A 15310-nucleotide genomic window follows, 5' to 3' on the forward strand; every position below is an offset into this window, starting at 1 on the left:
GATTGACCTCACAGACTGCAAGGACCTTGTCAGTTTACAATCTGTTATTTTTAACTTTTTACGCCTACAGCATCTGGTCTTCTAGGTGGTCTCCCACCTAAGTACTAACCAGGCCCGACCCTGCTTAGCTTCCGAGATCAGACGGGATCGGGCTTGTTCAGGGAGGCATGGCCATAGACCCTTCATGCATTTCTGCCGGAGACTGTCAGCACCCTCCTGGTGGAGGCATTCGGGGAATAGTTCGCAGAAGTATTTACTGTTCACATTTTTTCACTACAAGATTCCACTTCTAAGAACTTATTCTAAGAGAAAAACGAGAGTTGATTACAGATTTACCTGCCGAGTTAGCATTATAATGTTAATTAAGTCGTGAAAAACTGGAAGCAAGTAAATACTCAGCGATAAGGGATTGGTAGGATAAGTTATGGCAGATTCGTATACTAGAATAATACAGTAATGACAACTCACTTTTATAGTATCTGATGCCATGCATGGTGACTACTGAGTCTAGAATGGCACGTGGAGTAAAGCGGCTTGCCTCAGGTGTTGGGTGAGCTTGGGTGTCTGTCATGGGGTCACCACCGGCTGTGTTGGCCGCTGCTGAGGGGGTGGAGCTATAGGTGACTTTTACTTACTCATGTTTTTCTGTGCTTTTCCAAACAGCTGTAAATTTCCATGTTTCTTTTAGAGTTTATTTTGTTTTTGCTGTTAATTTTGAAAGAATATAGGACCCAGTAAAGTCCACCTAGGTTTACGTGCACTATGTTTTTGGCATATGTGTAAGTGAGTTTACCATATTTGATACAAATTATTTACGAAGCAAATAATCACCTCTAATGTGTTCCGAATATCCAGGTTTCCACGTGTGGGGCCCTTGAAAGCGAAGTGCTGTGTGTTGGTTCCGTGCCACTTTCGCTGGTATTGGAACAGGGGAGGACAGTACAGGTGCTTGTGTGTTTCCAGAGCAGTGTCTCTTCTTAAACGCCAGCCCTCCACCATAGATAAACAAACAAATAAATGAAAAACGAATAACAAATAAAACTTGGTGTCAGAATTGCATGTGTTAACCACATCTAGCTTTCACCGTTAAGAATCTAACAAACTTCTGTGAATGAACTATTCTCACTGGCATTTGGACGTTGTAGATGAGAAAAGATTTAGCTTTGTTCTTTTCACTAAGCAAATATTTGAGGACCTCCCACTTGGGAAATAAGTTTATTAACTAAGCTTTTATTTCGAGATGTTCGGTCTTAGTCGGAGGATACTGTCAGCTATTCTTCGAGCTTCCCAACTGTATCCAGGTTTGGTCAGATCTGCTCAGACTGGTCGGTGAGTTCAGAATTTTTCCTGGAGGGGGAAAGAACTGATGACTAGATATAGCAGCTCTTAGGGGACAGTTTCCTACCTCATCTCGCTTTTCCTTCACTGTGTATTGCTGGAAAGCAGCGGGAGGCTGGGAGCAAAGAGGCTGGGGAAGAAGGCAGATGGCTGCATCCTCTCTTCGCAGCCGCGAAGGGGGAAGGGACGGAGAGGAAACCAAATGGAAAAACTATTTTTCTGAAACACTGGCCTAATAAAACTGTGGTCCAGAAATTGAGAGCAATAGACGATGACATTTAAAAAGAATGCTCTAATTTCCAGGAGAGCAGATACGAGCACCTCTTAAAAGGAGAAAAAAACGAAAACTCTATAATCTAGGACACAGAGACGAGCATCCTTCCTCTGCACTTTCATGCCCACGTTCTAACCAAGGAGGGGTTGACCCAGCAAATACGACATTCTTCAACGATGAATAACAGTTTTAAATGCCGACAAAGCTTGCAAAAGCGAGATATGCAGACTCCATTTCCTTTTAAATAATTTTACGTTGTCATCCATGTTTTCTCCCTTGTTTTTTTTCAGTCTTAGGGTATAGTGAGAATACTTTTGTTTGCTTTTTAGCTTCGATCCTGGTGATCTTCCTGGTTAGCGAGGCAAGGCTTTTCCAAGTGCCCTTGCTGTGTTCTTATCGGTACTGTAGACAGTTAGACATATTGTGCAGACTTGAAAATGTAAAGACAGTAGGATATCCATTCTCGACGTGCCTCGAAGCCTTGGCTTGGAAGTTACGTGCCCAGGGCAGTGCCTCCTTACAGCCGTGTGTCTGTGCTCGTGCACGCTGCCTCCCTCAGGCTGCTCTCTGCGGAATGGATTGCCTTTTCTAGCTCGAAAAGACGTCTATAGCTTTTGGGCCACATGGCCCTCCTCTCTGGCTCTGTCATTTTCCCCCACGGGATGAGCCCGTTTTCTGGGGTCCTGGAGCTCATCGTCAGGCACAGCATCTCCCTTTTATGGCCACGCGGACGGGTGTGGATGCACGTGCACACATGGACTCGAGAACGGCTTCTCTGGGTCATGTCCTGGGTCTGGGGACACTGCGCAGAGTGCGAATGGAGAGGCCCGTGAGTGGGTGATGCTCTGTGATTGACCGCTGGGCCGGAGGCGGGACTGGGGCGAGCGGGGCAGGAGCACCAAGGAGGACCCAGAGTGCTTCTGCTTTGGGGGGTGTTACTGGGAGATGGCATTTGAGCTCAGGAAGGCCGTTCCGGCCCAGGGCAGGGGCCCGCTTCTGTGTGGCCATTCAGCGCAGCCTGCCCGCACTGTGTGGCCGTACCGGGGGACAGCGAGCAGGCGGGAGGCCGGCCGCCAGGAAGGGGTGCTCTGATAAGGAGTTTAGAAGTGACACAGAGCGGCTGAGGATGGGGACCCCGGCGATGGTGTGGCAGACGGTCTGCAGAAGGGAGAGGCTTGGGCCGGGGAGACTGGCTCGGAGGCTCCCATGGGTCCCGCTCAGAGACCAGAGCTGGGCCTCCCAGGCGGCCGGGCTCTGATTTGGAAGTGGTGGGTTTTTTTCTCGGAGGGTGGGCGGAAGGGACAGGCTTGGAGACCTGTTAGCTCCAGAGGATGAAGAAGGACGAACCAGGGAAGACGCTCAAGTTTCCACTTGGGGAACAGTAACTCAGCGGGGAGAATACGGGAGAAGGAATACGTTTTGCAGAAAGATATGGAATTTCTTTTTGGACTTACTGAGTTTGAGGTGACTGAGGTAGAGGTGTGTAGGTGGCAGCTGGAGGTACAAGGGCACTTGTGCGTGCGTGTGTGTGTGAGAGAGAGAGGGAGAGGGACTTTCTCTGTAAAGTCGTGTTCCGGAGCCTCCTGAGGATGCCGCTCACACTGTACCGGGCTCGCCCTCGGCCTAGTGCTGTTACTTGACTTGCGTCTGAGGAAAATCAGACAGCACAGGATCCCTGCCCCTCAGCCCTCAGTCCCCCGAGGAAACCACCGCCAGCAGCTTTCGGTGTGTTCTTCCAGAAATTCCTCCGGCATGTACACAGACATCTAGGTCTGTACATCCCTAGAAAGGGTGAGTCAGACACCAGCAGAAACTCGCTACACACTGTATCAGGCATGTGACACCCCCAAACGTCGTGTCGTCGGTCCCTCTGTGTCCCCAGGGGTCAGTGCCTCCCACAGGCCAGCTACTGACTTCTGTACCTGGCGGCGTAGGTGCTCTGGCTGCCGGCTGTGTAGCCCGTCTGTCTGCGAGGATAGGTCGTTGGAGAGACGAGTTCTTTCTCTTTTTAGTGTTAGTTTTCTTTAATGAATATTTTTCAAGATTTGTTATAAAAGTATATAATGGCAGTTAACATGTATGCATTTTTCAGAGGTAGCTTGTACAAATATATACGTTTTAAAAAGTGAACCCCCAAATTCACTCACCAGATTTAATCAGCACGGTGTATAGATCCTGCTCTGTGGGGTGCCGGGAAATACACACGCACACACCCACACACGCACGCGTGCACACACTTCACACACTTTTCATGTGGGAGAAGATGAAGAAGACAGGTGGCCTATAATCTCTCCACACAGGTAATAACTGTTAGAAAAGCAGACGAACACACACTGGTGTTTTAAGAAAATTATAATGTCGCACCACGATATGAAATAAAACAGTAACGTCCCCCCAGCTCTCCCGCTGCACCCACCCCGAGGTGGTCACTGTCAGGGGTTCCCCCAGAAAACGTGTGACAGGTGGAAACACACTGTGTCTCTCGCTCTATGTGGTGTGTGTGTGTGTGTGTGTGACGTGCACGAAAGACATCCTGTTACACACATTGCGCTTTTTCTTTTAAACTTAAATCTTCGCTCTTCTGTCCGCTGACGTCACTCTGCTCCATTCCGTCTGCCGGGTTGTCACTGTCCTTTAGGGGGACGTCGGTGAGCGCTCTGTGCTATCTGACCGGCTCCCTCTGGCACTCCAGGCGGCGCTGCAGTGAGCACCCCTCCCTCGCCGTGGTCCTGGGGGATGCTAGGAGGGCATCGGTTTTTAAGCAGCTTTATAGAAGCGTCATTGACACAACGCGCCCCTCGCCCCGCGCGCTCCCACGCACCGGCTCCGGTGGCTCGCAGCATCCTTCTCCTGGCCGCCTGGCCTCCTGGCCGCCTGGCCTCCTGACCAGCCGCGGCTGTGCCAGGCTGACTCAGCTGCCATCTCCTCCCTCCGGCCACCTCCTGGCCAGCGTCCGCCAGATTAGCGGGTTCCCTCCATCCCACGCTCGCGTGCCCGTCTGCCCTGCGGCATCAAGGGCCCGCATTCCTCCTCTACCGGTCTCCGAGCGCCGAGTGGCCTTCCCGTCGCTCACCGGTGCACTGCTCGCCCGGCCGCGGTGTGCTGTGTCCGGAGCCCGCTCCTTCCCCGCCGCCGCCTCCCGGCCCCGCCCAGGCCGCAGTGGCAGGGACGTGGGCGCTGTGCTCCCCGCGTCTGGTCCGGTCTCCGCCAGCCCATCCGTACAGTCAGCAGATGACGCGTCCGAAAAGGCTGCGTTTTTGAAGTCCGTCTTTCCCTGGTCTCTCTCAGAATCCTTTAAGTGCGTGGTTTCCCGTTACATCGGGGACATGCCAACTTCTTAGCGTGCCATTTAAAGCGGCTGTCGTCGGGCGTCTCCCACTCCCCCCCTGGCAGCTCGCTGCATGGAGCCTGCTCTGCCAGCCCTGCCCTTCAGGTCTTTGCCGATGCTCACCCGCCGGCTCACTCATTTGTCACTTCATTCGCCAAGCAAACATCACGAAAGGCGTGCTGTTGCTTCTGGGAGGAGCAGAGTGCAGAGCAGTGAGAGGGCCACACCCGTGTCGCCTGGATTCTGTGTCTGCCGAGCAGCAGTGCGAAGGCGAGGCCAGTTCTCACACCCAGCAAGTGTCCGCACCGGCCGATAGTAAACGCTGCGGGAGCCGCTGCTGCGCTTAGGACCTCTGGGACGCTCTCATTTTAATATTGAATTATTTTAGCATTTTTGATTGAGTTTTGAGCATTCCCATTTTAAGTCAGCATGAGTTGCAACTTTAAAATTAAGGTAGGAATCTACGTGTGTAAAGCCATCTGCTGAGTTATAAGACGTAATTAGATGAGGTTATTTCAGGCAGCGATCTTTCCTTCAGCTGGCCCTGCCCATGTTAACGTTTCTGCTTTTCCTCTCCTTCAGTCTGCATGAAGAAATCAGTGATTTTTATGAGTACATGTCTCCGAGGCCGGAGGAGGAGAAGATGCGGATGGAGGTGGTGAGCAGGATCGAGAGCGTGATTAAGGAGCTCTGGCCCAGCGCCGACGTGAGTGCCTGTCTGGGTCGCTGGGCGCTTAGGGTGCCGTTCGGTCCCGGGGGGGTGCGTGTCGGTGTCGCATTCAGAGTCCACGTGCAGCTAATGAAATTTCAAAGGCCAACAGTTTCTTTAGCCTTTAGAATTTGGAGTTTCCTGATTACTTGTATCGAATTGGCTGATTTCAGACGATGTCTCTGCCGTACTGAAGAGCAACGAGTAAAGACAAGCTCTCTTAGGGGTCTTTAGTGTAAAGAGGAGGTCGAGCCTCCTCGTGGTCGTCGCTTACTGGACGTGCCGTGTCCAGCCCCGCCGCGCGTTGGTCCCAGCCTGCCCGTATTACTCACGTCGTCACTCGTGGTGGAGTGAAAGGTCACTAGGGCCTCCTGTGCCATCTGAGGTCCCGCGAGGCTGATGCCCGTGGCGGTCTGTCCTCCTCCCCGGGAGGTGCCGCTTTCTTCTCCGTCTGGCCCCCTCGGCCCCAGCCCGGCCCCCACCCCGGGCCCCAGACCTCGCTGCGATTTGCGGTTCTTGTCGTGGACAGAGTTAAACCTTCACCTTTTAGGGCTCCTTTGAGGGTCTCTCGTGCAGTTGTGTGCAGTCACGGAATCCACTGCTTCGTGTCACACACTTTTCCTTAGACTCTGTCGTGGGGTGGTGAGGGGAAGTCAGCGAAGTTTTTCAGTCCAATTGGCGAGACAAAGAAGCTTCAAATCAGGTGCTCTAAGTAAAGGGAAGAGGGAGGACACTGTGTCCCCAGCGGCTACATGCCACACTGTGGCCCCTATGTGACCTAACTCGGTGGCTCTCAGCGGGGGACATCTGCCCCCAGGAGGCATTTGGCACGATCAGAGACGGTTCGATTATCGTGACCGGTGAGGCGTCCTGGCACATGGTGAGTAGAGGCCATGGATGCTGCCGAACACCCCTCACAGCCGAGAGCTGTCTGCCCCGCGTGTCACTGGCGCTCCCGAGGTGGCAGCCACCGACTCGCACGCACGCGCCTGCCTGAGTCCTCTGACGGTCTCCGCGGGGAGGGCTGGGACGTGCCCAGCCCTGCGCCATAGCACGACCACACGGCCGCCGCGTGGCCTGACCCTGAGGCAGCTACTGCGAGGCCACTTGGCTTTAGAGAACACAAATTAGGGGCCGGTGATCATGAAGGAACGTTAGGGACCTGCCGGTTACTTTGGAAGTTCTCTCTTTCAGTCCGTGCGTTTGATATTGGAACCTAATATGTTTAACCTGTATTCCAGTGAGTCTGTGGATCACACAGCATCCCTGATCCGCCGGAGCAGGCGGTAGAGACATGCTCATGCAGTACTAACAAGTGCCAGTAGAGGGCAGCAGAAACCAGCACTTCACCGTACCTCGGTGGCTTTTCATCTGATACCTCTTAATGTAATAATTGTTTCTATTTCAGGTCCAGATATTTGGGAGTTTCAAAACTGGCCTGTATTTACCTACTAGGTTAGTATGGTTATGAAGCTTTCAAGGGGTGGCGCATTTTTCTAGAGTATATTTATTTTGGCTGTTGAAGGTGTAAGAGTAGAAATGAAACAGATCTATGAAACAGAAATTCACTTACCTGTGCTTTGTTTGAACTGCCTCGACGTAGAATGTCACTCCAGATCATCTTATCAAACAGATGACATCTGGATCATCTCAGATGGGTTAAAAGGGAGCGTGGAGCAGTGCAGTCGCTCACCAGTGAGCAGTGGACTACCCTGCAGAGAACACGTCAGCCCCACACCTTAACCTGCTCTCAGAGGTGTCGGTGGACATTGTGGAGAAACACCTGCTTTCACTGCGGAGCCGTGCGTGCTCCGGACCTCTAGGCGTCTCCTTTTTTCCTGAGAACTCATAGCGTTAGCCTCTGCAGCATCCTGACCCAGACGTTCAGGGCACAGACTCTTCCTGAGGAAGGTCGTGGACTGTTCAGGCCCCTCGTTTCTTTCACTCTTGCAAATGAGGGCTTTCTTGGCCCACAGCCTGGGCGGGGGCCTTTTGGGGGATAGGAAGGCTTCCTCGAGGGGCGAATGAATACCTGTTCTCTAAGAACTAAGATGCTGCAGTCTTCGTGAAGGAAAAACATTCCATCATGATGGTGTTTTTATTTCTATTGTGGTAAGAACACTTAACATGGGATTTACCCTGTTAACAGATTTTAGGTGCACGTTACAGTTTGATTAACTATAAGCATCCTGTAAATGTTTTGATTTGAGCTTAACTTGGTCTTTACCCAAACCTAGGATGCGTTGAGGTGGATGGGTCCTGGCGATTTCCATTCTTCTCATTGCCGTCCTAAGCGTAGAGAAGCCATGAAATATTCAACTTCGAATTCATTAATATTTTTCCTTATTTAGGTTCTGAGCTTTAGCAAAGTCCTGAGTCACTCTTTCTAAAAATATTAATTAAATTTTATGACTAGGTAGTACATCCACATAATTCAGGTCTGAAAAGGGCACAGAAATAATCACAGCGAAAAGTCTGGATTTGACCTTTGTCCTCCCCGCTCCCCACCAGAGGCCACTGTTACAGTTTCTTGCATATCTTTCCAGAGAAATTCTGTACATACGAAAGGAAATGTGTGTGCAGGTGTGTTTTCATGCCCTATTTTACACAAATGGTAGCAAACTAGATACACTGTCTGCATCTTGTTTTTACACTGAATGGTCTAAGTAACAGTATCTCATCAACATCGAGAGTGTTTTAGTACCAGAAACAGGTATGAACAGGGAACGTTCACTGGTATTTTTTGAGGTTTTACTTCGCTTCCTGAGGCCTGACTTGCGTGCAGTGACTGTGAGGAGGAGGTCATTAAAATCACCGACCTCCTCTTGGCCTCTGCAAAGCAGTCCCCGCCAGCACAGTCGGTCTCGGTTGTCGGGGGCGGGGTGAGAGGTGGGTGCTCGTCTCACTGGTTTGATGTGTGTCAGCGCAAATGTGAGTTGAAACAAAACAAGGACCGTTTCTTGCTTCTTCAAACACCTCGGGCGTGTGTTCTGTGTCCAGTGACATCGACCTCGTGGTGTTCGGGAAGTGGGAGAACCTGCCCCTCTGGACGCTGGAAGAGGCGCTTCGGAAGCACAAGGTCGCAGACGAGGACTCGGTGAAGGTTCTGGACAAAGCGACTGTGAGTTCTTCGGCATTTCATCGTAACGTGTCGAGTTCCTTATGCACGAAACCTATAAAATTACGATTGCATTTCGGCCAGCTCAGGCGGGCTGTGCGCGAAGCTTCCTCTGGGAATCATCACAGCGCTTGTGCAGAGAGTTGTGTTTGAGGAACACATGGGCCTGCTCTGGTGTGCGTCCCTCCCCGGAGTGACAGTGTCAGCGTGCGTGGTGCTCACAGCGGAGGTTTTGTAATGGAGAAAAGTGCGCGTGAAAACATGGATGTCTGTGGATGTCTGTATCATCACGGTTGGTGGTGACACAGAAGATGTTGCTCTTTGTGTCCTTGATGAATTGCGTATAATCGACATTTTGTAAATCAAGTCATATTTTAATGGTATCTGGAATGGCTGTTGAAGAACTTCCATGGAAACTCAAAATATATCTATTTAAGAAGTTTGGGTTTTTGCATATTAGTTTTCTTGAAGCAAAGCAACCAGTATCGTTTCTTATAAAAAGCTATTAATGAGCAAACCCGGTCCCGCACGCAGAGTTTGCTGGCCTGAGTTTTCTCATGCGCGGTGCAAATGGACTTCTTTTTTTTTAAAGAATTCCTAATCTCATATAAATCATTCTATCATTTTTTTACTTGGAAATAAATCTTACATTCAATCCTCTCTTGTTAGGTTGTTTTGGGGGCTCTTTGCAAAACTGCCCCATAATGCCAGTGGGTCGTGTGTGCGACTTAAGCATCCAGCTGTCTTCTCACTGGCGACGGTTTGGGGATGTGGTCGAGGTTCATAATTCTTGACGTGGTATCAAGTTGGCAACTGTTCTCCAAAGTATATGATGTCGAGAAAGGTTTCTGGTACTTGCTTTCAAAATTCTCAACCCGTAGAAATTATAAAATATATAGTATGAGGTTAAATGCTAACTATGTGATGGAAAATGTGTAGAACTCCCAGCTAGCTGTGGTTTGTAATATTCAGAACAGCAGGTTTTAGGTCCTCGTGGGGAGGCCAGGACCTTCCATCCCTGACTTTGTCTTTTAATTTGGTTTAAGTATTTTAATTTCACCTTTCTTTTCCTTCTAGGTACCTATTATTAAATTAACAGATTCTTTTACTGAGGTGAAAGTCGACATCAGCTTTAATGTACAAAACGGCGTGAGGGCAGCTGACCTCATCAAAGATTTTACCAAGGTCCGAGGACTTACCGTGTGTATTCAGTGAAAGCGATAGAAACGGAGTTTGGCCTTGAGATTCTGTTGTTTTCTGATATACTTTATTAACTATTTCTGTGTGTGTATTGCTGACAAACTTTTCTGTGCAATGGGTTTACTTTCCTTGAATCTACTTGTACTAATTACTAATTTATAATGAGGCTTCAAGTGAGAATTAACGGTTGAGAAAGCTTCTGGAGAACTCTTCAGCCCTTAGCTGAAACCGTGCTTACAGTTGATGCCTGTCTGCTTTGAATCTCCCACAGTTCAGATCGAGGACCTCCCTAGCGGGCCTTTTCTAGATTAAGCCCCAAGTCAGCCTGTACGGTGGTTCTGGGGCTTCTCTCACTGTATCTCATCGTGATTTAAGGCTGTGGAAGCCAGCAGGTGGCGCTCTTCCCGCTCCAGAGACCCTGGTTGGTTTACCTGGTGGAGTGCCACCTACCTGCGATAGACGATTCTTTAAAATCCCACTGATTGAGTGCCGTAAGAAATGAGACTTTGTCCTGTACTGTTTCTGTTACCTGTTTACAAACGAATGTCCTACGGTAATGGCGTAAATGAGTGTCATCAAACGTATATTACTAGTGAGTGCTCAAGGGCCATTATTTACATCTACACATTTAAAATTTTAGATGTGAGTGAAAATTCCTTAATTGCTTATAGCTTACTTTTCTATGTATTGCTCTTAAAATAGGAAATTAAGTTTGTAATGTAAGGACCAGTTTATGCTTAGAGATCATTACATCGTTAATGTTTGGAGCTGTTACTAATAGAGGAATCATTAAAATACAATTTTTTTCTTTTTTCAGAAATATCCTGTATTACCATACTTGGTTTTAGTATTGAAACAATTCTTATTACAGAGAGACCTTAATGAAGTATTTACAGGTGGAATTGGTTCTTATAGTCTCTTTTTAATGGCAGTCAGCTTCCTTCAGGTAAGTTGTGTGGCTGTACCATGCTAGCTAGTATGCGCTGAAGCTTAAAGAAATCAATCCGTTGAGGAATCATTTTGGAAAAAATTTCTATCAAGCTCCTAATTGCGATGTTTCCCTAGATTACTTATGACTATTGCCTTTAAACTAGGTACCTTTTTTATAACTTAACAAATAAGTATTTAAAAATCCCTAGGAAAGAATATATACATATATATTTTTTAATCCCATATGTTCTACTATTTTTTGAGACTTGTCACTGCAGATTTTAACATGCAAAGAAGGTATGGCGTGCTTTCCAGAAGTGTAAATAGTAGTAAAATGCCAAAAATAAAAACAACATCTAAGCAGCTAATTTGAAGGTTTAGTGGGGATGGAGACCTGCCCCTTGTGAGGAGTGAGAAGCCTTAGGATTGTCGTGAGTGTATTTATGTGGCACATCGTCACCGGCCGCCTGGTTCTGATCGTGGGTCAGAGTGTTGGGCTCTTGTGTGTTGGGCCAGCGGCCTTGTCAGCAGCCTGGGGCCGCTGTAACCTTTGGCCGGATGAGTCGCCCCCAGCCAGTGCTGCTCCTGTGGGACTTGGCGTCGTCTCTGCCGTGCGTACAGCGTGCTGTTGCCCCGGTGCCTACCGACCGCTGTGCAAACCAAACCTTCCAGAAGTTAGGATGTCGTTCATTATCCCCACCTTGATAATTTAGAGAAAATCCAATATAATTCCTTTTTTTTCTTCTGGTTTTAGTTACATCCCAGAGAAGATGCTTGCATCCCCAACACGAACTATGGTGTTCTCTTAATAGAATTTTTTGAATTATATGGGCGACACTTCAATTATTTAAAGACTGGCATCCGAATAAAGGATGGTGGTTCCTACGTGGCCAAAGATGAAGTACAGAAAAATATGCTGGACGGCTACAGGCCGTCCATGCTTTATATTGAAGACCCTCTCCAACCAGGTATTGAAATTAGGTAAATTTGTGGGCATTCAAAGAAAGGCCGTTGGCCGTCACCATATTGTGCTTGGAACTCCCCTGAGGTGAAAACATTAAGGATTAACTCCTAATCATAGTCATTTTTTTTTCCATCAAAATATTTTATAAGCAAACACACACACCAGAACAACACGTTGCATACTTCCAGACGAGCTGGGAGGAGCATCACTTTGAGTCTTAAAGGCAGAGGAGAGCAGGTATTAGCTACTCGGGTGGGTTTGCGTGCATCTCGTCTGATGGCCGTTTTCCTTTTCTCTGGGTGTCCTCATTGCCACTGGTCCAGCCAGTGGCCAGCAGGGCTTCCTGAAGTGGCCAGCACAGAAATAGCCTCAGAGGCCCGAGCGGAAGGGTTCAGAGGGGGCGTGTGCGCCCCTTGGCCTCCCGTCCTCTTGAATCTTGCATGGTCTCCCTGTGCTTCCTCCAGCGTTATGTTGTCTGGAAAGTGAATCCCGTCCATGCTTCATGAAGTTCTGTTTGCTCGCTTGTATCCTGGTTTTTCTGGGCAATATTTTTTTCCTGATAGGACTGTAAAATGTTTAGAGTCCGCATTATTGGACTTTAGTCACCTGCTCTAATGTGTTAGCTTTGAAAACATGACAGAGAGGGACGAAGCGGTCCGGTCGCTGCCTGGGCACCCCCTTCCGGCGCGTCCAGCCGACTTGTCAACATCGATAGCTGTGTGTGGTTTTTCAGTGAGGGAGCGGCCATGGGGAGCCTGCGCTACGAAGGGACACACAGGTCTTTTAGCAAGGTGGCCCTTGCTTTTTAGGAGCTTATAATTTGGTGTGGGTGGCACTTACGCGTCGAACAGAAATAAAACTAAGTGTTTTTGACTGAGCTTGATTGTGCGTGAGGCATCCCCGTCAGGCTAGAACACCCGCAGGCGACTCAGATGCGTTAGAGCCTCCTGACTTCAGGGTGCACATGCTCGGAGCCCCGGGGAGGGGGGCCTGGGGACGATGGCGATCGCCCCTCTTCCCCAGAGGGCGCTCATGGGCTCACGCTCAGCAGCGGTCCAGTTTCTCCATCTTCTGCGTGCGCTTCCTTTCAAGGGAACGACGTTGGCAGGAGCTCGTACGGGGCCATGCAGGTGAAGCAGGCCTTTGACTACGCCTACGTCGTTCTGAGCCATGCCGTGTCACCCATCGCGAAGTACTACCCCAACAACGAGACGGAGAGGTGAGTCCCGCTGGAGCCGGCCCCTCACGTCGGAGCTGCTCGTGGCTCCTTCGAGTCGAATTAATGGACCCCTCTCTTTTCTTAAACACGTGCAGCATATTAGGCAGAATAATCAGAGTGACGGACGAAGTCGCCACGTACAGAGATTGGATATCCAAGCAGTGGGGCCTGCAGCACAGGCCCGAGCCCTCGTGCAACGGTAAGCGCTGCTCTGCTGGCGGGGGGCGTTCGAGGCTTTTCTGTGCTGTGTGTGTTTAATGGGAAGAAACGTTTTCCAATCTTTTGCCACTCTTTCAGGAAATGGTGTTACCTTGATAGTAGACACTCAGCAGTTAGATCAGTGTAATAATAACCTATCTGAAGAAAATGACGCCCTGGGAAAATGTAGAAGTAAAACCTCGGAGTCTCTTAGTAAACACTCTTCAAACTCTTCATCAGGTCCCGTGTCTTCCTCTTCTGCCACACAGTCCAGCTCTAGCGACGTCGTAAGTATGAAGACATGGCTTTTCCCAGTAACTTTAACGATCGTACTTTTTTTCAACATCGTAGTAAGATTGTCAGGCATGTGGAAAAAGCGGAAGGGTTTTAGTGAACACCCACCTGTGCCACCACTGGAATCTGTCACCACGTCTGACCTGCCACCCGTCCCTCCATCCGTTCATTCATCTTATTCTTTGGTACACTTCAGTCATCGTAGGCGTTGGGACACGTCGCCCAAAGTACTGTAGCTTGCTCGTCACCAGCCAGGCGCAGTGTTTGTCTGTTTTTTTCCTTTTGATATTAGTTGTACATTCACTAAATTTTAGCAAATTCATACACGAGGGACTCAAAACCTAGCAAGATGTAGACCATCGCCACCATCCCTGAACATCCCCTCCACGTGCTTTCTGGCTGGCCGTTCCCCGGCCTGCCCTCAGGGGTGGCCACTGCCGCCATGTCCTGATGCAATAGATTAGTTTCTTCTGTTCTGGAATGTCCCATGAGTGGCCTCATTGTCGTGTATACTCTTGTGTGAGGTTTCTTCCACTCGACAATGTTTTTGAGCTTCTTGATTTAATTTCTAAACATCGAGATAGGAGAAAGTTTACCATTTAAACGCAGAATTCATTGGTTTTGGCATATTCACAATGTTGTACGGCCATCACCACCGTCTGATTCCGGGACGTTTCCATCACCCCGGAAAGAAACCTGTGGCCATCCCTGCCGCGTCCTCTCCTGCCCCCCGCAGCCCCCCGTGTGCTCTCTGTCCCTGTGCCCATCGAGTTTTCAGTATCGGTTACACCTAGAGTTGCTTTTCCTCGTCGGGGTTAATTCCCAGTTTACTTAATTGACATCGAAAGTGGGCTTACCCATTATTTGCATTTTGACTTTATTAAGTATACGATATAAAAAGTTACCTAAATGTGGAAAGGACATAATTTTGTCGACAACGACCATGAGTCCTGTCGGAGTCTCGGACCCTCACACGCGGAACCAAGCCGTGGGCCCCTTTGGGTCCTGGAGCAGAGCCGTGTCCACGGCCTGCTCGGCGGGAGGGCCCCTTGCGTTGTCATCGCAGGTCCCAGGCCGAGCCTCGTAAAGCGCTCTTTTTGTGTTTGGTCGAAGACACTGAGTCCGGGACGGGGACCTGAGTGCTCACTCCACACCAGGCTCCTCCCACTGTACCGCGGTCACTGTAGACAAACGCAGATAAACTTGGCCTCCGTGAGCTCCCTCAGGGCCAGTTAACGAGGCCGGGTGGGCATGGACTTGACAGTGAGCGGAAACCCCCTGGTAGAACGAGCCACCGTGAGTGCCGGGGGGAAAGCCTAAGCCACGGGCTCCGACCCCGCTGCGGGCCCCTCAGCTCCCGGGCGCGTCCCTCCGGCCCGGCGAGCACGTGGCTGGACTCGTTTCCTCTAAGCTTCCTCGATTCTTAGCATTTCACCTTGTGACTCCTGTGGCTTGTGTTAGGACTCCGATGCGACACCATGCAAAACCCCGAAACAGCTGCTCTGCCGGCCGTCCCCTGGGACCCGAGCGGGGCCGCCGGGTGTGGCCGTGGAGTCATCGCAGGCAGGCGGGAAAATGCAGAGCACCCAGACCGCCAGCTCGTCCGGCAGCAGCAGCAAACCGCAGGTGTGGACCTGGTGTCGTTGGTTGTTATCGTTCAGAACAAAATGTCTAGAATTTCTTCCATGTCAGTTATATGTATGTATCACGGGAAGAGAGAGGACTGTAGGTCGGAGAA

At 49.8% G+C, this 15310-nt stretch overlaps 1 protein-coding gene and 1 pseudogene across 3 annotated transcripts in view; one reads left to right on the plus strand and one right to left on the minus strand.

Moving 5' to 3' along the window:
- The window catches only part of TENT4B (terminal nucleotidyltransferase 4B), a 42527-nt gene that overhangs the window by 23549 nt on the left and 3668 nt on the right, over positions 1–15310 (plus strand). For 2 of the 3 annotated variants that reach the window (XM_006908747.3, XM_015586951.2), the window contains exons 2-11: positions 5523–5646; positions 7058–7104; positions 8650–8770; positions 9845–9952; positions 10785–10913; positions 11652–11865; positions 12954–13080; positions 13176–13279; positions 13378–13565; positions 15034–15198. In XM_006908747.3, the coding sequence (XP_006908809.1) occupies positions 5557–5646; positions 7058–7104; positions 8650–8770; positions 9845–9952; positions 10785–10913; positions 11652–11865; positions 12954–13080; positions 13176–13279; positions 13378–13565; positions 15034–15198 (1293 nt within the window). In that variant the 5' untranslated portion in view covers positions 5523–5556. The remainder of the gene's footprint in view (positions 1–5522; positions 5647–7057; positions 7105–8649; positions 8771–9844; positions 9953–10784; positions 10914–11651; positions 11866–12953; positions 13081–13175; positions 13280–13377; positions 13566–15033; positions 15199–15310) is intronic. The other variant, XM_015586952.2, reaches the window with a different exon arrangement.
- Positions 62–179, minus strand: LOC112477384 (annotated as a pseudogene).

This window comes from Pteropus alecto, unplaced genomic scaffold (genome assembly GCF_000325575.1).
Source record: "Pteropus alecto unplaced genomic scaffold, ASM32557v1 scaffold123, whole genome shotgun sequence".
Taxonomy (NCBI): domain Eukaryota; kingdom Metazoa; phylum Chordata; class Mammalia; order Chiroptera; family Pteropodidae; genus Pteropus; species Pteropus alecto.